This window comes from Aquila chrysaetos, chromosome 7 (genome assembly GCF_900496995.4).
Source record: "Aquila chrysaetos chrysaetos chromosome 7, bAquChr1.4, whole genome shotgun sequence".
In the NCBI taxonomy this organism is placed as follows: Eukaryota; Metazoa; Chordata; class Aves; order Accipitriformes; family Accipitridae; genus Aquila; species Aquila chrysaetos.
The window spans coordinates 16,494,844-16,519,400 of record NC_044010.1 but is presented as its reverse complement, the minus strand read 5'-3'; the positions used below and the strand labels follow the sequence as shown (position 1 = coordinate 16,519,400).

General features: G+C 50.5%; 1 protein-coding gene across 5 annotated transcripts in view; it reads right to left on the bottom strand.

Moving 5' to 3' along the window:
• The window catches only part of IGSF3 (immunoglobulin superfamily member 3), a 101,544-nt gene that overhangs the window by 55,264 nt on the left and 21,723 nt on the right, over nt 1-24,557 (bottom strand). For 2 of the 5 annotated variants that reach the window (XM_030020231.1, XM_030020229.2), the window contains exon 2: nt 17,159-17,536. In XM_030020231.1, coding sequence (XP_029876091.1) covers nt 17,159-17,536 — 378 coding nt within the window. Of the gene's footprint in view, nt 1-2,891; nt 2,900-17,158; nt 17,538-20,612; nt 20,622-24,557 lie in introns of those variants that run through there. The other 3 variants (XM_030020230.1, XM_030020233.2, XM_030020232.1) reach the window with 3 other exon arrangements.

The window sequence follows — 24,557 nt, the reverse complement described above, 5'->3', positions numbered from 1 at the left end:
ATGGAGATGCCCTCAGTAACCTGGAAAGCCCTGGGTGAAGATTTGCTACAGCAAGCCTACCATAACCTTCCAGATGCTGCTGCCCCACACCAGTGCTGGAAGGGGTCCCCACCTGCCCGGTGCACACCCATTCATCACCAGCAAACATGTCAGGCTCCACAGGGAAGAAGGTGCTCACATTTAGAGTCCTGCAGGAAAAGCAGGTCTCGCCAGTACAACCAGCCCCACAGCCGCAGGCTGTAAACTCTGCAGAGGGAAAGTTTTTGAAAACACCCTGAATTCCCCAGCATCCCCCTGGCTGCTTTCCCACAGGGCAGACCTCAAACCAGTCTCTCACCAGGAGGAAATAAATAAATAAAATAAAATAGACCCGTGTGTGGCCTCATGCAATTTTAATCACACTAATGTCTGCAAAAAGGGGGGTAGGGGGGCGGGGGCAGGGAGGGATTACAGTGCCACTTGTTCAAAGCGCTCCCGTTTATTCCACATCTGCGATCCCTTTTGAGCTCCCAACAGCAGCGAGGAGTACGAGACGTACAAAGTGAGCGTGTACCACGCGCTGAGCTGTCTCTTTGTTTTAGTCACCGTCTGCTGCTAATGTCAGTCTGCTGCTAATGTCAGCGAGAGAACACCCCAGGGATCGACGCCTCTGTGCTGTGCCAGCTAATTACACACTGACAAAAGCACCTGGAGGGAGGGGGAATGAAAAAAGAGGAAACCGAGCATCCTAAAAACCAATGGATAACTTACTGGGGGGCCAGGAGCTAGGGAGACCAGACCTGCTTCCCACGGGGCTGGGGGAGAAGGGGTAACGTATGGTGGGGGGACAGAGAGCACCCTGAACTCCACCGGGAAGGGTCTTGCCCCACAGCAGCAAGGGAGCTGGAAGAGGGGAAGGGGACAGCGTGACAGGCCTGCCCAGGCAGCAATGCAATGGCGTGGCAGAGGAACGCTGAAAAGGCAATTGTGGGCATCTCCAGGGGTCCTGGCAGAAGACGGCAGCAACATGGAGAACAGGCCTGAAAAGTTTTGGGGACTGCTTCCTGCAGAAGCACTGGGCAAAGAGCTGGAGCTGCAGGAGGGGAAGAGAAGCTGGTGGCTCACAGGGGTATAGCAATGTTTGTGCCAGCTGTGTTTCAGAGGTGGAGGAGAGGAGCTCATGGCAGGAGCAGGAGACAGCGAGCTGTCCCTCACCTGACCATGCAGCCCTGGGAGCCCTCATCCCTGTCTCTCAGCTGGCCTGCTGCTAAGCCGGCAATACCGATGCTCACCGGCCTCACAGGGAACACAAAACACTTAATAATTGTTTGGCAAGTGGTCCATGCACTACAGTACCTCCCTCGGAGATACCTGAAAGCCACCCACCCATGGAGAGAGGCTGAGGCGACAGAGCTGCTCAGGAGCAGGTTCCAGCCCGGTGGGGGCTCAGGTACTAATCCACCCCTGGCCCCTGGGACCTGACCACAGCTCCCAGACGGGGATTAAAGCCAGCAAAATGAGAATTTCAAACATGCATCCGGCAAACCCATGTGCATTCCCTGCAGCGGCAAATAATCAGGTGCCAAGAAGGAGATTAACCCTGTGGGACTGAAGGAAACAAAGGCGTAAGAGCTAGTCTGTTGAAGAAGCTGCTGCTGCTTCTCCCAGACGAACACAAATCTGAGCAGCAGGAACAAGGGCAGCGCCTGCATGAGAAATACTGATTGTTAGGAAATCTAAGCCTCTGATTTTATGCAGATCCACAACAAGCAGCACGGAGATCCCTGCAATAGCTATTACGGCAGAGGTGGTGAGCCAGGTAGGTTCCTACTCAGGTTGCACCATGGGATGCATTGCTTTAGAGTTTATTTTAGCTGATGGTGAGCAGGCCACAAGGCCCCGTGCACCAGCCCCTGCTCTGCCAGCTGCCAGACGTACAGCAGGCAGCCCGCAGCACCCTCAGGCACCGACTGCCATGCCCTGACAAATGGGCAACAGCTTCTCGCTTGGGGTCAAAGTGACGCAGGCTACTAATGGAGCAGCAGGGCTGTGGGGATGTCCTTTGCAGGTCACAGAGCCTGATTATTTTGGGGGGGGACACGCACCAGCCAAGCTGGAGGGGTCACTGGACCTGCAGAGGTGGAGCAGCTGTGTCCTGGCCAGCGTCTGCTTGTTCAGGGGATCACCTGTTCAAAGCTGATATGGGGCATCACCCATCACAGAACAAGAGGCTGCTCCTCATTTGCAGGCGGATGCAGCCAGTGCCTCTTTTGGCAGGAGGCTCCTCCTGCATGCTGCTGGCAGGCTAAGAACTGTAAGAGACTTTCACGTGCTCCCTACTCAATGGCTAGATGTGTGCCATGACCGGCTTCAAGCGACACATCCCTAACGTTCATGCTGGTGCGGTGGGAACACAGTTCCCAGTAAAGCAGCCTCCAGCAGTAACACCTTGGGCTGTGATCTTGTCAGGTTTCATAAGCTTAATCAGGGTCTGCTCTGGCTGGCATACAAAGGTTTCACCAGCAGGCTGGCTGTCCTGCTGCTCCAGACAGCGTCCCTGAATACTCAACAGCAGTGCTGCATCCTGGCAGTCAACAGGAGGATCTGCATTTCAGTCTTGACAACTTCAACCAGCAGATAATAAGGGACAGGATGGGTGGCCCTTTGGGCATCAGTTCAGTTGACCAGTAGCAGGACTGGGACTGTGGTGGCTGGCTCAAACCCATTACACTTCAGCAGCAATGGAAAGCACCTTCTAGCCTTTCGGGGAGAGGTCCAAGGAGCGGAGGGTTCTCGGGTGGCTCCCGGGGCACACATGTCATCTAAAACATCTTACTAGTGCAAACTGTCAACAGTTATCCAGTTAGCCCTACCAGAGCATCCTGTGGCCTGAACATACTACAGGAGATGACAAGTTCATCTTCCTGTACCCATGGTCTGCAACAGGGCTGCCTACAGAAACTCATCCTACTGCTGCCACGGGGCTGCTCAGCACCCATACAGCACTCTGAGCTGGCGCTGCACTTATCTACAGCAACAGGCTCTGGCTAAGCCTGACCCCATGGACATGATCAAAAGCCACTGCACTGCTGCCCAGCCCAGTACGCCTCTGGTGTCCTGTATCCTTCTCTCCTCTTCCCTCCATCCACATCAGACCCTCAGAAGGAGCCTCTTGAAACAGATGAGATCTGAGAAGCCCCATGTCTCCAAGGATGTGCACACAGCATGCGTTGCTCTGGCCACAAACACAAGGGAGCCGAAACGATCTGACTGCTGGGCACCAGCATCTCCTTCCCCACCGCTTGCCAGCCCCTATGACTCACAAAGTCACTTCAGAAGGAGCTCCTCAAAGCACCATCACTGCCTCTGACTTCCCAGTCACAAGGGGAGAGGAATAAAGGGTAGGAGGCAGCAGCGTAAAGGTAATTACTGCATCCCAGTGGCCCTGATGGAAGACAGAATTGAAACCGCATTGCCTGCTCTGGAGTGAAGAGCCTGAAACAGCATCTAGGGCACTCAAAGGATACATGGGAAGGGTGGGGGAAGAGCCCCCACAAGGCCTCTGCACAAGGAGGCCAGCTGGAGAGGCCGGGACTCATGTCTCCAGCAGCTTTGGGGCCTCCTCCTATTGCAGGAGGGAGCAAGGATGCTCCTTCCACCCCAGACACACTCCCTCACCGGTCATCCCCACGTGCAGCTCTCCCTGCTCCAGCACCTCCGGGATGCCACCCTCCTACACGCCCTGCTGCTCTTCACGACGCAAAACCTCCTGTCCAAGGTGTTCCCACCTGCCACTTTCACCCTCCCTCCTCCTCTTGCCCTCCCAGTGCTGCTGTTCCTGCTTTCCTTACTGCTCCATTTTCAGCTCGCTCTCTCCCCCCCCCCCTTGTTTTTAACTCCCTCACCTCCAGTCTCCCTCAGCCCACTCACTCTCTGCCTTGCATGCCTCTCTGTTTGCTCCCCTTGATGTTGCCTAGTCCAGCACTAGGACGACCACAACCTTCCCTTTCCCCAGCAAGGGCAGGAGCCCCTTGATTCCTCCTGACCACACCGCAACCAAAAGGCCCCATCTTCGGCTCAACTTACCCCACACCCCAGGACCCAGCTCGGAGGCAGGAGCCCCTCATGCAAAGCAATGCTCATTCCCCAGGGCCACCTGTGCTAGCCAGCGTGTCCTCTGGATACGCTCAGACACTCGTGTGGCTTCAGCTGCTGCACAGCTTGAGCGGGGCTTTCTGGATGATGGGCAGTGCTCCTAACTTTACTCATTAGATAAGCTCTGCAGTGCCACCGCACACGTGTGGCCTGAGCAGCATCCCTCAATAGTGACACATTGGCCCAGGATATCGCTGCAGAAGGGAAGAGCCTGGAAGCATTCCTGTGGCTGTAGAGCATCTCTGCACTGTCCCAGAGTGGCTGCCCCTCTCAGGATGGCCCTTCTGGCCAGCACCCGCAGCCAGGGAGCTCCTCCGAAGCACAGAGTCTCTCCAAATGAACGGCCCATGCCTCTGGCAACCCCACCTCTCCACCAGCTTTTCCTTCCCTGTAGGTTAGCATTCCTGTGCCAGCGCTCCCACCTCCAGCCGCAGTGCCAGGTGGGCCATCCGTTGTGCATGACCATCACCTGCAGTTTTGCAAGGAGTCCTATCTGCGGACAGGTGGCATCGGTACACCTGAGAGAGCTCAAAAGGTGACAACAGACTGCCAGAGCGCCTGTGGTCATCTGTGGCACGCTGATGCAATTCTTCAGCCGACAAGGCTCAAGAGCCTCACATTAACCCTCTGATAAGTAACCTGCTGCTTTGCGATCTCTTAGTTTCCATGCAGCAGCACAATGCCATAAAAACCTGGTCTCTTTAAATGTTCTCACCCTCAATAAGTTGGCATTACAAGTTACAGTTGTGAAATGCTTTTGGTAAGGAACGGCTTTATAAAAAATCTTGCTCTCTTGAATAGGTAGCTAAAAATGAAGAATGACAGGGTCTGAGAAAATTAAGTGCTCAGAGCACATCGTGCCTAGGACAGAGGCATCACTGTCCAGAAAACCCTGCCCGCCGTGACACACTCTCCCAAGGCAGGCATCCCTAGCTACAACATTTCTTTGCAGAGCCCTAGGTTAAAATGATAACTAGTACACAGTAAGGAATAAAGCCCTAAAGGGTGCATTATCTTGAAACACAGCGTCAGGGAACCGGAGCAGGACAGAGCAGGGACACTGATGGGCATCTAGCCCATTTAGTACCAACTCAGCAAAGGACGATCCCTTAAGGCAGAGGCTCATTCAGATTTTAAATGGGGAGCAGAGCAGCCCCACCTCTTGCCTCCGTAGGGCCAGAGGGTAAAATCACACTTTTCTCTGCATTCAAAAGTGCCTTTGTTCAGGTTAGCCTGGCTAGCTCAGGCTTTGCTCTTCTTTGTAGGCTCTCTAGAAAGGTCTCTTGTTGATGGCAAGGGCAAGTGGGGCGGCTAATCCCAACCCATTAGCATCCTCTGAAATACTCCAAGGACTGCGGACGCTGTCTGGACGCGGGCAGCCAGAAGGCGGCTCTCGCTAAGCCAGTACGACTTCTGGATGTGTGCACACACATCCAGCCCCAGAGCTGTTTGCCGTCAATAAAGCCTGCTGGAGGGAGGGAGAGGATAAAGGAATAGCCTGCACATGGCTCGGAAGGAGACTTTTCTCCTACAAGCACAGCTTTCCCAATGCCAAGGGTTGCCACTGCTCTTCTTTTCTGAAGGTGGCATGAAAACCTTAAATTGGAGGGAACGCCTTAGTGTAAACCCAACTGAGCACCATCCCACAAGGGCTGGAGAGGGTGCATGGGGCACCCCCAGCCCCCCATGCTCCTAGAGGCTGCCCCAGCACAGCCTCTGGTAGCCCCAGGGGGCAGATACATGGCTGGTAGAAGCCACCCCCTCCCCAAATAATGAGCCAGCACTGCCTGCAGCACTCTCACGTTCCTTGCAGCTCTCCTTCCCATTACATCTCCTATCTATAAACAGCTGTTTGGCAGTATTACTAATCAGTACTGCGTGGAATAATGTTATGTTTCCCTCAACATTACTATTTTATCTTCTTTCCTCCCCACCTCCAGCTGCTGCTTTCCTTCCACCACCCCCAGCCCAGAAAGCAGTAATACATTTCTTCATTTTATCCAGGCTCTACTTCTCTGATAACATAAACAATTTACTTATAACCCATGCAAAAAAAAAAAAAAATTAAATACTGTTAAACCCACTTAAAATAAATACTTGCCAAAGGAATATCAGCTGGAGACTGCTCTCTGACTTATAATAATCCCACTGCGCCCAGGGAAATCCTCTTAAACCTATATCAGATAAAGATTGTAAAACTGTTATAGGGCTAAACCAATAGGGCAGCCACAGAATCAAGATGGAAAATTTCTCCTCTCAGCTTCTCCCTACTGAGGGGCAGCTCTGTCCCAGTACAGGTCAGGCTTCTTTCTCAGCACATGAAGCAAAACCCTGTACTGCCTGGCAGGAGCTGGAGGAAGGGGGAAAGGCCAGTCCTGCCAGGGCTTTGGGCTGGAGGAGGAGGAGGGATAGGCTGCCTTGGGACCCAAAGCCTACCTCTGGAGCACCAAAGGATTGCTCTCCTTTCCCTGCCCCCCCCCAGCAGGCAGCAGAAGCAGAACAGAGACCATCTGATGCTTTAAACCAGAAAGAAATCCCCCCCAGGATGCTCAATAGCAACATCTCTAAATTAGCAGATAAGGAGCCCAGATCAGAGGGGACCCACTTATGCTTCTGAGCCCTCCCAGGGGTCGGATGGCAGCAGTGGGCTTTCAACTTTTGTGCTATCCTATCTGATAGGACAAAAAGGATCTGACGTATGATTGGTAATGTTGCCAGGGGCTTCTAGGTTTGCTGCTGCTCTGCAGTTTGCCTGAGCACTGGCCCCCAAATAAAGTTTGACTTTGTTTTGTAATTCTTCAACAAAAAGATGCGCATCCACACCACAATGAGCACGCAGCTTTGTGGCACAGAAGCAGATTAGCTCAGCAATGGGCACTACGCTTCCCCTCTGCTACACGGGGACTCAATCGTTCACCACCAGACCTACTTGTTCTCCAAGATGACCCAAGAAAAGCATCAGCATCAACGGCAGAAACAGCTGGCCCTGCCTCTCAGGGCAGCAGACCAACAGAAATGCAGAGCAACCAAGTCTAAGGGGCTGTAACTAAGGAACAAATAAAGCAGTCCTCCAGGGAAAAGAAATTTAAAAAAAAAAAAAAAAAAAAAAAAAAAAAAAAAAAAAAAAAAAGAGGAGTGGGAGGAAGGAGTAAGCACAGCAAAAACCTCCCCAGGGAGGCAGCAGGAAAAATAGGCAAGGTAGAATGTGAAATTTTTGCTGGTAATCGAATAACGGCTGCTCCATTGCAGGATTTCTCAGCACTGCAGCTGGCTGGAGCCACAGGGACTGTATTACACTTTCAGAGTTCACTGAGCAATTGCTAAGGCAGGGGACGGGTGCCATATGTTACCAGCTGCGCTCACAGTTATCGCTTTCCCCATTTAACGCTGAGAGACTGTTTGGAGGCAGAGAAACAGAGAAACCTGCACACTTCGTGCCTCTCCCCCACCACCCGGTATTCTGGCAAAGCTGCCAGAAATGCCAACAGGCTCTGCTGGTGAGTCCAGGAGCAGGTCCCCGTGCCACAGAGTCACCAGGCTGTGCGGGCCACTCAGTCCTGACGGTACCCGTCACAAGCGGGGAGGCACAGGTGGGAAGAGATGGGTGCCCCTCAGCCACCCTCCAGCGAGGCGGTTGATAAGACCAGAGGCAGCCCCTGGAAAGCTGCCGAGCACGCAGGAGGTAGGAGGCAGGTACCAGGCTCTGCCCATCCCATAATACAGCCTGCTGGCTCCACCACCTGCTCGCCCGACCCAGCCCAGCTCCTTCTGGCTCTCCTTTTGTGCTCTGTATTTTTTTTCATCTGCCAGAGCTTCTCTCAGTTGTGCACTTAGTGAAAAAGCCATCATCTGGGCGAAAAAAGAGAGACGGGGGGCTGCCCAGAGCACATTGGGAGGAAATGTTAAATTCAGGATGGAAGGTGGCACCAGACTCTTTCTAACACCAGAAGACCTTTTGTTGCCCATGATTAGCAAGCAGAGCTTGACTTGAAAGAGCTCCCTCACATGCTCAGTTCACTTTCTTGAACAGGATGGAGATACGAACCTAGGGTCCCAAGTAACCCACCTGTCGTAGAGCTGGCCTTCAAATGCACCAGGATCTCTAGCTAAAGATTTTTCTATCCTAGTTTAAAACCTTTGCACGTAACACCTAGACATTATGGCAATATACACAAACAGCCTATACCACCGATCGCTCTTCTCAGAGGGACAGACTGGGAGGCATCCTATAAATCAGTAAGACATTGAGGATTACCAAATACCTCATTTTACCAGGAACTGGCAAAGCATATGAGAAGAGCTGGCAGCACAAGCAAAAGGGGCATGTGTTCTGAGCAGAGTGTTGCTTTTGCAGTGACTCCTTTCAGGGCAGCAGAGGACCCCAAGCCTTGCAGCCTCCAGCCTCACTGACACCAAAGAGGCAAAGGGCTCAGCAGAAGAGCGAGTGCTGCAGTCCCATCAACCTGAGAGACGCCCGACTGGAGCCAAGCATGGCTGGAGCCAGCGAGAGCAGACTAGAGGGCAAGACTCCGAGCCTTCAGAAAAGAGGCTTTTGCAGGATAAACTGCTTTAGTTTTCAAAGATCATTTTAACTGACTGGTCTGATTTTACTATTCAGGCTCAGTGCTGCACAAAAACCTACCCAAGCAAAACACTGCAGCTCTTTACAGTCTGAAGACAAGTCAGGCTTCTGCGCCTCCCTTCCTGAGAAGTAAGAGACATAGAAAGTCTGGAAGCGAGAAGGCTCATTTTAAAGACCAGCCTAGATTTGCGAGCAGAGGGCTGTGCAATTGCCTGAGGCTGTATTCATTTACATTTTTAGAAATGCATTTTAGAATAAAATTTTTCTTACAATGCATAGGTACAAGTGTACAGACATGCATAAAATAAGGACACGTATTCTTGTAAATCTTCTCCACAGGCTAGCTAAATTTTTAGAAGTAACTCTACCTCAAAAGAGTCAATGTAGGAAAAACATACAGAATACAGTGATGTGCCCCAAATGTGTCTAATACCAGGTTTTTGAGAAACAGGTAGGTGGACCAGGCCAAAAAAGAATCAGTTCCACAACTGAGAGCCCTCCCCACAAAACATGTCACACCAGCAAGCTGCCCGTGGTTTTGACGGACAGGGCAGGAAGGCGAGGGAAGAAAAAAAACAACAGCAAAGAACAGAGAGAGTGGATACAATAGATTATCCACCTTTTCAGGCATGGTCTGCCTAAAATTTGTTCCATTTCTCCTGCGCAGATAGAGGTGAAGAAGTGATGTCACGTAATACAACAATAAGAAATTAAAAATTAGGCAAGCAATTCCAACAGGAAAGAATAGGAGATGGCGTACTGCAACAAAACAGGAGTAATTGGAAGTGTTTTGCAGGAAAATATAGTAGCAGGGGATGAGATAAAGATACACAAAATAATGAGTGAACCTCACCTAGCAATGCGAGGACAGGTACAGCGATCTGTTATAATTTAAACAGGTCTTAGTGCCTGCCTTCCTCTAACCAGCAGGAGTTTTAAATCTGGAAGGGGCATGGAGCCTATGGACTGGCTTCACGCTCGCCCGTGCCACAGCAGGCTGTAAGGAAGCAGCCCCTCCTGCCAGCCCCAGAGCCGCCGGCTGCAGGGTTGCCTGCCCCCGGCTCCCACACACCTGCCCGTGGCACTGCGGACCACCAGCCCGCTCAGTCTGGCAGTACCTCTGAGCCTCACGGCTTCTGCAAGGGCAAAATTGGGTGAGCTTAAGCAGCTATACTTTCAAGACATCAGAAATGACCAAGCAGGACTGGAGATGAATCCTATTCAGCATCATTACCCGGCAAAGCTGAAACATAAGCCTTTGTTTCTAACTCCTGCTATCTGAGGAGCTCAAAGCACTTCACAATTATTTAGCTTAGACTTTGTGAAAGGCTTGTATGCTATTATCCCTAATTTTACCAGCTGGAAAACGGTGAGGGAGATGGAGAGCGCCATACCCAGGGACACGCAGCAAGTCAGCAGCGTGATAGAACCCGATGCCCGCAGCCCCCCACTGCTCCGCAGCATCAGAAACCGGGTACTCTGGTTTGCTGGTGCAATTCCCCAGGCTGTGCCCATAGGAACTGCCAGAGGTAAATATGTTTACCCCTCCTCATTCCTCCCCTGTTAACAGGCAAACATTCCCTTTCCATCCATAGCAGGAACAGAAAGAAAAAGCAGAGCAGCATAGGTCAAATTTTTTTCAAGGCTACTACAGAGAGATTTAGGCATGTAAAGGAGGACAGTAAGAACAAACTACCCTGTGTCTAGCTGCAAAGGACCACCTAGGAGAAAGTATTTGATTTTTTAAAATTTTTTTCTTTTTTTTTTTTCTTTTTAATGTCAGCTAAAGGGTAATTTGAAAGTGAAGGACATTTTAATCCTCTGGGGAGCTAATTACTGCAACAAGCACAGCCCAAACAGGCAAAGATGAATGTAACTCACAAAGCAGGAATTTCAACAACACCAGTCCTAGAACTCACTTTGGTTAACTGATGGCTTGGCCAAATAAAGCATACACTTGCTTCACGGATGTAGCAAAGCTGCTGAGATGGCCTCAGAGAGATTAGGACATCTGTGCTTAGGATCTCCAAGTTCTACCTTTGTACACCGGAGCAGAGCAATAGAGACAAACTCCTGCAACCTCTCTAAAGAAACAAGAAACATACGAAATGCAAATACTATGCCAGAAAAAAAGAATTTGGGGATGTACAATAGGTTGTACCTGGTTGAGATCACCAATGTTATGCCATTGTTTAGCACTGAAATCACCACTATATACTATTTTACACCTTTCCTTAAACACCCTCCCTCCAAACTGCTGCCTAACAGTGGTTCCTACTGCACAGCAGCCAAGTGGTTCATCATGGGATCATAGGACAATTCAGGGTGGAAGGGACCTCAGGGGGTCTGTAGTGCAACTACAGGGTTAAGCAGGGTCAGCTAGAAGGTCAGACCAGGCTGCTCAGAGCTTGATCCTATTGGGTCTTGAAACCCTCCAGAGACTGAGCCTGTGCAACCTCCTGAGGCAGTCTGAACTGCTTGTTTCAACTTTTGCCTGTTGTTGCTCATCTGCAAGAAGTCTGGCCTCCCCAGGACAGGAGCTGCTTGCTTGTGTACGGTGACAAACACTTTCCTCTGTCTCTCAGGAGGAGAAGAAAAAGGGAGCATAGAAAGAAGAGCCCCCAAAGACTTCTATCAAAACCAGTAGATCCTTGTCTGCAAGACTGCCATCTCTCTCTTCGACACCTCCCTCAAGCAAAGCCACCTTCAGCCCAGTTGACAGCTAGAATAATCTAGCAGCCACCAAGGTCCATGTGCCCCACGTGAGCAGAAGTGACTGCTCATGCCCTGAGTCCCCCCAGGTCCCCAGGAGCAGACGGTGCTCTCCCAAACATGGTAAACCCGCAACATGACTTTCTCCTGCTCTGTGTGCAGACAGATCACGTATGGCAGCACCTGAAGAAGAGGGAAAGCTGCTGGCAACAAGCAGCGGCAGCTGGTACAGGTTAATGAAAGTTCTTTTTTTTCTTTCTTGCTTGCTACATATCCTTTAGCTCTCCACAGAGTGATTCTGGAGATTTTTGGTTGAAAGTTCAACAAGAGAGACCTGCTTTCTTCTCTTGAATGCTTGTGTGAGACACATGCAGCTCCCTCCCTTCCAGTCCTAAGTGTCTGGGCTGCATAAGTCTTTCTTCCACCTCCTGTGCCACCAAATCCTCTCAGATACGCCCTACATCTATCCTTCTCGTCCCAGGCACGGGCTTGCAGCTGGCCATGCAGTTACGTGCCACAGTTCAAGAGCACAGAGGACCCCTACAAGACACACACCTAAAGGCGTGGCTGAAGTACCTGTGGACTGAGTTCTGGTCTGCAGAGAGCTGCAAGTGACGCAGGCAGCTCAGTGTTTGGAGACGGGACCCCACTGAGCACAGCTGCAGCCAGACTAACCTCAGGCAGAGAGGCAGCTGGCTCTTCATCCCACCAGTGCCCTTGCCCACCACCACTCCCAAGCCTGGCACGATGCTGAAACTTCACCACAATGGGGCTGACAGCCAAAAAACCACACCTAGCCCCTGGGAGCTGTCACAGCCAGGCAGGACCCAGGGGAACAGGGCAGAGATCAAGGCACCAGCCTACACAGGCAGGGTGAGACCAGCGAGAAATAGCAGAGAACAGAAATGTAGCCAGGCTGAGAGGGCGGACAGGGGAGCCACTGAATAGCACCTAGTTAGCACAAATCCTTTCTGCCCCCGTTTCACCTAAGCCTGGCAGGAAGGAGATGCCAGTGACCATCCCTGCAGGCAGTGTCAGCTCCACAGCAGCTCCTGCCTGCCACCAAGACAGCCGTGTCTTGAGTGCTGCTTGTTTCCCGAGTCTGCACCAAAATTGCTCCTTCCCACTCTGCGGTACCATGGAGGTTGCGGTCTCTCCTCCCGTCCAAACCCCTTTCATCTTTTTGCTTTAACTTGTTTAGGATTGATGCTGTACAGCTGCTTCCCCCAAAATAAAGAGTACAAGAGCTGTCACCTCCTCAAGTGCTTTGAAACCTTTTCTCTTGCTCCATCACTACCTCTTTAAGAAAAACCTCAAAGCTCGATTTCTTCCCTCAAACCGCTTACTCTGAAAAAGAGCTCAATGTTTTTGGGAGCACAGATAAAAAAACCACCGAGATAAAAGTCTGAAGCTTCTGAAGAGGTTAGACCTGGGCCTCTTGGCTGTTATCTAAGTAAGGGTACAGGCACACAAACAACTCATTGCAGAGATATAGTGGAGTACAAATTTGCAGTGACTCATGCACTCTGAAGTAACTGCCATGTGCTCACTTCTACCCCACAGCAAAACACAAGTTTATTTACCCATCAACATAAGATGAGAAGCGCAAACCAGCATCTCAGATTGCACAGCGCCCCTGCAGCTTCACCACTTAAATTACTGCACAGAAATCTCTCCTGCCCATATTTCAAGAGTTATTAAGACAAGTGATAATTCTAATGACAATCTTCAAACTACTGCTGTCCTGCCAGTGGTGATGCCATGTTACTGGGATGCTGCTTTCCTTCACCTGCAAATTCTTTGCTGTCCTTAACTTCTTCAAAAAGCATAGGAACAGCCCAGATACTTCTCACAGCCAGCAACAAGCAGGCCAGGACCCTGATACAATTGCCAGTCAGGTGTGCATGGTCCCCAGATATCCTATTTAATCAATCCAGTTTTGTACTCCCCTCTTCAGTATGCCCAAGTGTCTTCCCAATTAAACCACAAAGCCAGAATTTCCATCAGTTGCTTAGGAGTGCCACAGAGGAAGTTTCCAAAAGCAGCCAAGTCTTCAGCCACTACTGGAAGAATTCACTTCACTCAACACCAGCTGCCTAGCCGAAGTCTAACATCTAGGCTCTCTGTCAACTTAGAGAAGGACGCACTTAATTTAAACAAAGATGGGTTGCTCTCCAGATTTGTCCCTCTCTGTCCTCTGATGGCAAATACTGCCTCAACATCTACCTCAGGCAACATGCCTGGTGTTAGATGAGTGGCAGGCCACTCACATGATCTTCTAAAAATCCTTCCCCCACACCTTGAGTAAAAGAGCATGAACTAGCCTCAGCAATTTCATGTCAGCCTCGGGGAACTGAACTCTGAAGGCAAACTATGGAGTTAGAGACTTTGTACGTGGCCTAATCCTTTTCTCATAAATCAACCACAAGGCTGCACTTCCACAACATCCTAAAGAGCTGCACTTTTTTTTTTTTTTTTTGCCACCTCCCTCAGCACCTGCAACTCAGTCTGAGGTGTCCTAAATTCGTCCTCCTAACACGTCGCAGCCCTGGTATAACTCCTTTCTTCCCAGTGATGTAGCTCAGGAGGAGACAAGGAATAGCAAGATACAGAAAGACTTATTTTTGAAGCAACTGAAGGAACTCGAAGACTGGTGAAAAAGGTTAAGCCTTGATACACATTTCTCCATGGCAGAAGGCCCTTGAACCATATTACTGGCCTCATTCCTAGCTTCAGTGAGATTAGCACTTGTGCTGCACGCTCAAATTCAGGTAAGAGTCCCACAAAGTGCCTGGGGAGCGCTTCTTACTCCAGGCTATCAGAGACATCAGGTCCTCAAAGTGGTACTAGATCCTGGCCAAGATCTCAATGAACGAAAAGGAACTTCAAGTGGAGACACCAAAAATGGGAGAGGGACAACCAACCGTGCTTGCTGTTCATAAGGTGTATAGAAGTGTACTTTCAAATCCAAGCAGCACATCTTTGAAGCTGACAAGACTATTTTTTAGCAGCTGCAGGGCCCTGGATACATAGCCCTCAATCCTGCTCAGATAGCAGGAGCAAAGACACATCCCAGCTTCTCTGCTGCAAGCTGAGATGTCCCAGTGCAGACAGCAGCCCCATATGCTGCTGCACCAGTGTCCCATCAAGCTCCCCCATCACAGGGCTGTATCACCTGGGTGAAAAGGGGAGACTCTTCCTTCAGATCTTCCCTCAAACCACAGGACACAACAATTCAAAGCTCCCAGAGCAGCAAGTCTAAGATCAACACTTCTCCAAACCCATCCATTTCACACAAAACAGAGAGAATAGAGATGCTAACAAACCTGCCTCCCTCCAGGCTTTGTTGCTGCCAAAAAAGAGCCACTCAATCTAATGAGTCAATTAAAAATTTATAACTGGATGAAAGAAAAAAAAAAAGGTTTGGTTCTGTTTCTGAGAAAATGAGAACAGTAACTCTCATTTAGGTCCCGTGTACCTCTTCTTGCATGTTGTCAGCAGCAACAAAGCTGGCCTGAAAACCCATGACGTGTAGCTGAGAGCTAAAATGACAGGCAAAACCAAAAAGGGTGCATGTTCTACCCAGCCCTGCAGAGAGGAGCCCATTTACCCAGCAGCACTTCAGGGTCCAACGGGGCTGAAGTCAGCACTGGTTCACATGAACGGGAGACAGAGGGGAGGCCCTCTGTAAGGGCTTGTTGTCTACAGGTCATCACAGGGGGCACTCTGGAAAATTCAGTTTCTGTCAGAGTTTGGTTAAACCACAGAAAACACCTACGTAGATACACGCACTCAAAATGCAAGTGATCCTAAGTCACTTCGCAAGTGACTTTTCAGAAGTGAATTAAGCTAAACCAAATTAGGGCCCCAAATCCTGAGTGCAAGCATCCATGAAGGAGCATAACGTGATTTAACTAATCCACTAGAAGTTACTTTAGATCAATCTTCTTGAGCATCCTGGACACACGTAAGCCCCAAAGCCAATGTCCTCAAAGCACTATTCATGGGTGCCTATGGAGTCCCAAATCTTACATGCCTTGTACCAGTGGCAAGGGTGGGACAGAGCAAAAGCATCTCACCCAGCAAGCCCCAGGCTGGCCACCCAAGCAGCTGCTGAACTACAGTTAAAACAAGGAGGGCACTGGCTCCCCAGCCCCTGGGAAGAGTGGCAGAGAAGCTCCCTGCCGCCCAGCCATCGGACATGCTGGGTACGTTCGCCTGCATCCCCATCCCGTGGTGCTGCATCCCATACCAGTGGCTAACGCAGGTACTCTCACTTGCTCTAACGGCTCTCCTGTAAGGATCCCAGCTCGGGGACTGGTTTCCACAGGGTGCAGCTCTCTGGCAGAGTGACCCAGCTGAAAACTCCGACTGCCACAACTCCACCCTGCCCCCAGGCACTTTTTTCACTGGGTGTTGGTTTTCAATGGGCTTCACTCCCTGAAGTGACTTTACAGCAGCAGCACTGACTCAGTCATGTTTAAACTAAAGGGGGAACCGCAAACTTGGGACACCTGAAGCAAATCACGGAACTACAAAAAAAATAGAAAAAATTATTCAGGCATCTACCTCCCAACTGCTCATGGACATCAGATGGGAAAGCAGGCACCTAAATGAGCAGCTGCACCCAGGCCGTGGGGCTTCACCTGGGAAATTGGCTGGGCTGGTACCTCTGAAGGGAAGGAGCCAAGGTGCACACAAGCTGGAGGCAAGAAGCACAACCCAGAGGAGGGCTATTGTGATTTAAATCCACACCTCAGCTCCTTTCACAATGGGTTTCCCGTGTCAACACGGCCTGAAACAGCAACACCCTGACTGGCTAGCACGTCTGGATAATGCCGAAGTGGTTTCCAAACCAGAGACCTGCAGGCTCACAAACTTCTCCTAAGAAAAGCAAGCCTGCTGTCTGTAGGCTTGAATTTGCTAGAGGGGTGTTTCTGCTGTGGAGGAGCTCTTTTAGGAGTCCTTCAGCCAAAGAGTTTGACGGAAGCTATTTGACTGCCATTAGCCAAGTTAAAGTCTTCAAATCCAATCCCATTTTGAGATACAGAAAGCAAGCTGAAGCTTGAAAAGGTCAAATCAGCCAGTCAGAGAGGTGCCGTGGAAATACTCCAGATTTCAAAGAACCTGTTTTCGATTTTTCTAATGCAGACAAAAAAAACCCACCAAACCAACTCCCCCACATTCATCTACAGACAGCTCAATTTGATCGGTGTGCTGGTTTCAGGACGCATTCAGCACTGCCCTCTGTTACGAGCCTGAAGAGGACCGTCTCTCCTGTTCCCTTTGTGACGCTCGTTATCACTCCTCTATTCCCCACTCCGCTATTTCACCACCTTTGGCACACAGCTCTCTCCTCTGCAGTTTGTGCCATCTGGAGCAGCCTCCCTACCCCCTTCTCTCTGCATAAATCAGTTCCACATCCCTCTTGCTTTCAGCCACAGCTTCAAAAGTTCCTCTGCCCAGCTATGCTGCCTGGCGTCTCTTCTTTGTAAGGGTCCTTCTCTCTTATTACTAGGGAAAGCTTGGTATCTCCTATGTCTCTATATGCTGATTTCCTGCCATTCACACCACCATGCCGCCCGCTCTCTGCTCCTGTTCTCCCTCACTGGTGTTTTTTCTGACAGCTTACGTGGACTACATTGCACACGGGGGGCTTGTGGGTTTGTGCCGCACGCTGGCTGGGAGACACCCCGTTGCCCCAGCCACGCCGTTAGCAGGACAGCTTACCCACGAGGTTCATCTTGGCGCTGTAACTCCCAAAGTACCTCTCATCGGTGTTGGGCGTGTGGCACTCGTACTCCCCGGCGTCCCGGTCCTGCAGCTCGGTGATGTGCAGCAGGACAGCGTCCCCCTGCACCCGCTCCACGTAGATCCCCCGGCTGCGCACACGCTGGGTGTAGATGGCGTAGGGGAAGGAGGGGTCGACGGTGCTGACGATCTGCACCTCCCGCTCGGGGGCCGAGGGCAGGTAGATGGACCACTGGAAGTTCTGCTCCGCCGGGCCCTGGTAGCCGCTCACCTTGCACCACAGCGTGATGTGGGACCCCTCCGTGCGGTAGAGGGGTCCTTCCTGCACCGCCACTTGCCGCTGGGCCAAGGCCATGCCTGTGGGAGGAAAGGAGCCCAGCGTTACTTCCTGACAGGCAGCCCCCACCTCCCCCCCAAGACGTACCCGTCCTACCCCTTCTGTGGCCGCGCTCGGCAAGGCAAGCCCTCACACCCCATTTTAAAGCTGGCACATCGGGGTCTGGCACAACACCCCCCCGGCCACATTGCTGCTTTCTTGCTGACTCAAGGGAAGTGTTTTTTTAAAACGCCCCATGAAAAAAGCAGTGCTGAGGTAACATAAAACCCTTCTTTGGTAGCAATAAGGGTCCAGGCATGAAAAGGTACTGCACCACACAGCAACAAGCCAAAAACTCCGGCTGACAGGGCTTTGTTTTCAGTGCTACTCTTATTTTCCAACCCCACCACCCCGTGACCCCAGGCACGGGTTGCTGCCGGAGGGCACTGGGAGGTGGCACGCGGCCGCTCTGCAGCACCCTGCTGCACACGGGCAGCCGCTGCTGGGGCTCCCCGGTTCGGCAGCGACTCCCTCTTGTCCTGGCACAGCCCAGCCAGGACTGTCTTCCACCCGGAGAGAGGCCCACCTGCAAGCCAGGAGGCTATGCTCCCTCTCCTCGGGCTTCCGGGCCACCCAACTGCAATGCCGCAAGCGCTCGTCCTCCATCAGCAAACCTGCCGGAGGCTTCAGCTGGTACAAAATCCCATTCTTTTTCCCCCAAACCCAGCGTGCCTTCTCCAGTCTCTCTGTTACGCTTGTAAAGGCATACGGGGAAGTACCACGTTTCCGGCGCTGCCTTCCCAAGTCTATTTGGAAGGAGTATATTTAGTACATAACAAAACCAATTAAAGTTAATGGAGGGAGTGGGCATATTACACTAAGACTTACCGCCCCTGGCTGCTGGAAATCAAGACCCAGTAGCGCGCGTTGTACACACGCAAACTCGTGCAACATGGAACAAAGACAATCCCACAGCACGGCTACTGCGATCTGCTGTATTTTTACACAGATTATGGATGGCTGGCCCTTGGGCTCATGGCACATTACCAGCACAGCCCTCCAGGGGCCTGATAAATTACAGCAATCTATCTTGTTTGTTGCTACATCAAAGGCTCCAGGTCTGGAGACCACGGTGGGTGTTCATTGGTTATTGAGTTACCAGCAGCGTGCGCACATGGCGAGGCCAATCACCCTGGCTTCTGTGACTGCCTGCTTGCCATCATGAAACAGCAATAAGCCGATTTAAAGCAGGTCCTGCATAATCACGTTTGCAAATGTCATCCTCTCTGTGCGCGTGCATGTTGGGGTTTCCCCCCCCCTCTTTAATTTTCAACAACAATGTTCAAGTCCAGAGAACAATTTAACCTTTCAAAAAGTAGCAACTTGCTGGTGGAAGAGGTAGCCTGGCATCTAGGGATGTCTGACTCAAACCCACCCTCTGGACATGGATGTCCAGATAAAAAGTTTTTCTCCACAGCCAGTCTGGACCAGAGCCAGGAGAGATGGTTCTTACCAGCTTAAAACAAATTGTGAAAAACGGGTTCAGCTCATCCATCAGGCCATGCAGCTGAACAGATGGATCGCAATTCAAACTATTAACTTGGGCTCAGCTCGCTGCTGCTCCAAATTATGTTTCTTTTTACTCTTTATGAAATAATGTGATTTAAGGGGACGACAGGGAAAGCTAGCACATTTGAAACAAACAGGGAGACGAACAACAGAGGCAAACACTCCCCCTCTGTTTGCTGTACCAATCTCTTCATCCTGGGGAAAGATACCACCAGAGACAACTAACACATCTAAGGTGCAGACAGCCTCTTCTCTCAGCCCGTAAAGGCCAAAGGACAAAGCAAATACTACAGCCTTTGAAGTGAACTGTTTTTAAAGCAGCAGGAAGGGTAAGATCTTTATTGCACACCTAAAGACAGCTCATAATACAATTTTTGTATGCACGTGTAGCCTTGCTACAGCATACAGATAACCTGCACACAATGACACAATTAGAATTGCGCCACAAGGCAAACATGCAGTGGTAGGAATTAAAAGTTGTACCCACGACACTCATTCAGGTATTTCTCAGTTGAGTGCACAACTTTGTTTTGCAGGCTTTTAATGCAGTCCTGGTTTTTTTACATAGGAGTTCTTTGAGGAGTTTTCCAACTACCCAGTTGAGAAACATTTTATCAGAGACACGTATTGGCCCTTCCAAAGCTCACTAGCAAGATTATGACCTCCAGGACCCACAGCGCAGATCTCTGCGCCCTGATGCGTGCAGCCTTTCGGTAGATGTGAAATCCCACCGCCCTTCATGGCCAGAACTAATGTGTGCTTCCTTCTTCCCTTGCCAGTGGTTTTTGGGACCTTGCCTGTAACCCTACAACCTGGAGTCCTGCTCCAGGTTTGGAAGAGACCCACTTTCTACATTCCTCCTCTCCTATTCCATCTTGCACTGGATTGCTGCACCTCCCTCATCCAGCCAAAAGTGAGAGAGGTAAGAGCTAAAGAGCTCCTTGCTTCCCGTTCTGGCTCCAGGAGCCCAAGCAGCTGAGGGACAGAAGAAGCCAGTGCAGAAAAAGCCCTGCCCAGCCCCAGCATGGAAGGAAGACAAAACAGTCGGGGCTTTGCTACAACTTGCAGCATGTTGCTGTTCAGCCTCCAAGAGGTGAGACACAAAGGCTCAGCAGTTGGTTGAACAGGGTGGATCTCCAGAAGGCCAGGGAGCGGCACATCCACAGAGCTCTTCACCCTGCCTGGCCGCAAACTCCGGCTCCAACATGGATAGGCACAAATGCTTTTCAACACTTAAGAAAAGCCACATAGCGGAAGTGGAGATACTTCTCCAATGTATCATTGTCATTGAGAAAGGGAAGGAGAAGAACAAATAGCCTGAGACAGACATCCACCACTACAAGTTTTCTCCTTAAATGGTTAACTTTTTGCATGGTGAAGGGTGTTTGGCAGTTTTCAAGCTCTGGGAATTGTATCCACATACATGCAGTATCAAGAAAAGAACTGCATTTCTTAGCAAGCAAGCATTCTGATTAACAAAAATAATGTGCCTGAGATCCAATTTTGAACTCTTATCTTCCCCTCTTGAAGTGAGAGAAGAACTCACTGGAGGAGGAGCTGTGTGCTCCACACCTCCCCTAGGACGCCCAGGAGACAGTTATGGTGGCATTTGGCTGGTACTTCACTGGCACAGCTGGCTTTTAATTGCAAATCCAATATAATTTACTGACAATGCAAGCGCTGATATGGAGGAGGTAGAGAGCCAAGAGCTACTTTAAAATTAATAAGAAATGATAGGTTTGCGCATCTGTTTTTTTTTTTTTTCCAAAAGGCAGTAAATCCCCCGCAATAAGGAGGAAACATTCCCTGATCCTTATCCCTACAGATGAGGGCTATTGTAGCCAGCCTTTTGACCTAAGAGCAAGCCAAACAACAGCCAGGCAGCTCTCAACACTTCTGCTGGCTTACCCATCTCCCAGGCCCCGTTTGGGAGACAGGAGGCGCGTAGGGGAAAGAGAAGGCAGCAGCGGCAAGAGGGGATGGTGCAGCCAGGCGATTAGACTCAAGATCATTCAGCAAGGGGACCGTGCGGGACTCAGGCACCAGGAGACACCCAGACCCTGCACCTCCCCTACGCCAGCCTGCCTAGCAGGCTCCAGGGCCATGGCCAATGTTATGTGAAGCAGCTCTGAAAGGCAGGTGAAAGGCAAGGGAGAAATGCAATGTCAGAGTCACCCAGCCATTCGCGTCTCCCTTGTCATATCACAGCCAGGACTTCCAATGCCTCTCCAATCTACGGGCAACAAAGGAGCATCAAGCATCCCTGCTGGCCAGGCTTCTCACCCAGAAGTGCTGTAGCTCAGCTTCTGAGTACACTTTGTCTTTCCAAAATCTGCACCCTCCCAGCAGCGTCAGCTGACTACAGCAATATCTGACCTTTCCATGGGGAGACATGCAGAGCTCAGGTTTTCCAGACATGACGGGTCATTTCAGGCGCCTGACTTGAAGCACTTTGAAGATGCCCCATTTCAGAAAGTGTCGAACACTTACTCTTTGGGAAGGAGGTGGACCTTCAGGTCCCTTTCAGAAGAACAGGCATGTAAAACCGCATCTGAGAACATTGATTCAAGGCTTACTGCAAGGGACAGGTGAGTGTAATGAAAGAAAGAATGTGTCCTGGTTTCAGCTGGGATAGAGTTGATTGACTTCCTAGTAGCTGGTACAGAGCTGTTTTCAGTTCAGTATGAGAAGAATGTTGATAACACTGATGTTTTGAGTTGTTGCTAAGGAATGTTTAGTCTAAAGTCAAGGATTTTTCAGCTTCTCATGCCCAGCCAGCGAGAAAGCTGGAGGGGCACAAGAAGTTGGGACGGGACACAGCCAGGACAGCTGACCCAAACTGGCCAAAGGGGTATTCCATACCATGGGACGTCACATCTAGTATAGGAACTGGGGGGAGTGGGGGCAGGGGATCGCTGCTCAGGGACTAGCTGGGTGTCAATCAGGTGGTGAGCAATCGCACTGCGCATCATTTGTACATTCCAATCCTTTTATTACTGTTGTCATTTTATTAGTGTTATCATTATCATTATTAGTTTCTTCTTTTCTGTTCTATTAAACCGTTCTTATCTCAACCCATGAGTTTTACTTTTCTCGATTTTCTCCCCCATCCCACTGGGTGGGGGGGGGGGGGGGGGGAGTGAGAGAGAGCAGCCGCATGGTGCTTAGTTGCTGGCTGGGGTTAAACCACGACAGGATGGCTATGCACACAGAAACTCTGCCACAGCATTGACACACCAAAAGAATAAATAAAAATTAGGGACAGAATGACCAGGAACCTCTTGCACAAACACTCTCCCCATCTCTGAGAGTGTGAGTTATGCCTGCACCACACCTAAAGGCACCACAGCAAGTTCCACTAAGGTATCTTAGATATCAATTATCACTGACAATAGACCTTTAATCTAAAAGAGAAACTTGAGCTCCTGGAAGGAGTATCATCCTGCGTCTCTAATCACTAGAGAGGAATTAAAAAAAAAGTCTTTATATTTTCCATATCTTCCAGAAGCATAGGGCTGACAGTGCTGAACACCAAATGGATTACATAGCTTGAGGGGATGTTTCCACCCCTGCAGCTTTACAGCAGTTTTCCTTCACTCAGAAGCTCTAAAGCAGTATTTGTCAATAATCAATGATGCTAATCCTAAATTTCCTTTAAAAATTACTTTGTGTCTTTGACTACAACTATTAGACAGAAAACATTTCCAAAGAGACCCCTCTCCCTCCTCTCCCCGTCCCTTGCACAAATACACAGAGCACATTTGGGGTTTTTTTTGTTGTTGCTATTGTTTGTCCAATTTAGAAGTGCTCCTTAAAAAGTGTCAGAGAAGAGCAACAACGATGATAAACACTAGGGAATGGCTTCTATGTAAGAAATAATGGAGCAGGCGAGGATGACTTGGACAGGATTTGGTAAAGGTCTATACAAATATGCATGCCATGGAGAAGATGATCAAGAATTGACCATTTACCGTCTCTTCAGGTAAAAAACCAAGGACTGTCAACTGAAACTGGTCAGATCCAGTTTTAGAAAAAGTGAGAGTTCTTGCAGCTACACATAGCAGACCTGGGGAATTCCTTGCCGAGGAATGCTGTGGATATGGAAAGTTTACATGGGTTGAAATGTGGGTTGGACTTGAAAGAGGACTACTAAATAGGTAGATCACACCAGGTTCGGGATGCTCCCAAAACAAGCTACAATTGCATAGCTGTCTGTCTACAGCTTTTTCAGATGCCATACTGAGCTAGGTGCAGGACCCTTACTCTGAACTGGTACAGCTGTCCTCACGCCTCTTCACAACCTGTGTCATTGCAGTCTCTACTCTTCAGCCATACGGGTCACATCTGGTCTGCAGACTATGCATTGGCTATACTACAACAGAAGCTAAAAAAGGCACCATTTCAGCTTTTTCTCTAGAAGCATGGCTATCTCTGCTCTGAACACAGCCAGCTCAACTGGTTCACCCAAAACACCCTCAGAACTGAAGCGGGAGCCTGCACCCGTGTGCAGGAAAGGGAAGGGGAGCGTGCATAAATCCTATTTGGCTATGACAAGTTAGCATCTGCAGCAGACCACAGGACCTGGCAGAAAGTCCCCAGTAATGAAGACAATTCAGACACAAGTGCTAAAGAGCAGTTATACTAAAGTGTCTGCTTCCTAGCTTAAGAGATGCTCTGGGCGCGCACAACTCAAGAGCGGGTGGAAGCGCCAAGTGCATCGCAGGCTGTGGCAACTGCTGCCCTCCCGCAGGTCTGAGGCTCGCTCAGGCGAGAGCGGTGCAGGAGGCCAGGCTCGCCACCCAGCTGGCCCTTGCTCTCCAACGCATGGCACGGCACAGTTTGAGGCGAGGTGAGTGCCAGCAGACTCTTCCTTTGGCTACATTCGGTGCCTTCAGCCTGGCCCAATGCCACAGGAGGCAGCAGGCATACCTGCACCCCGCTTCGACAGCGGGGCGAGGAAAGGATGCCGTGCCTACAACAAGGAAACCATGTTTTCATCCAGTCTAAGGGTGCTGTTGCTTTATTAGCCAGTGCTGTTAATGTGTTGCTTCCCTCCACCTCCCATACACTTGCAGCCCACCACAAACAAAGACGGCAGCACTGCGGGGCGATGCCACAGCCTGCAGCACATGGGCAGCAGGCCACCGGGAACAGCAGGGCAGGCAGAAGCAGCCTTTCAGCTGCAGCACTTTGTGCGTTGGCCGCTTTCAAAGTAACGGGGTGCACATGGTTAATCATAGCCCAGCAAGCAGTGCTCCCCTGCAGCTCGCTCCTCCTCAGTGTTTCCATTCCCCTACACCACAACAGGAGCATCGTGCCCTGCACAGGCTTTTTGCTTCCAGCAAGTTGCTCAGGACAGTTAACATCCTCCAAGCTCACGTTCCGTCTTAATTCAGATTAATTTTTCAGTCATGATGCTTCCCAGAGGATGGCCCTTCCTCTCTCCCTTCTGTCCCGTGGGGAAGACAGAGATGGCTCTTGCCAAGACCAGCC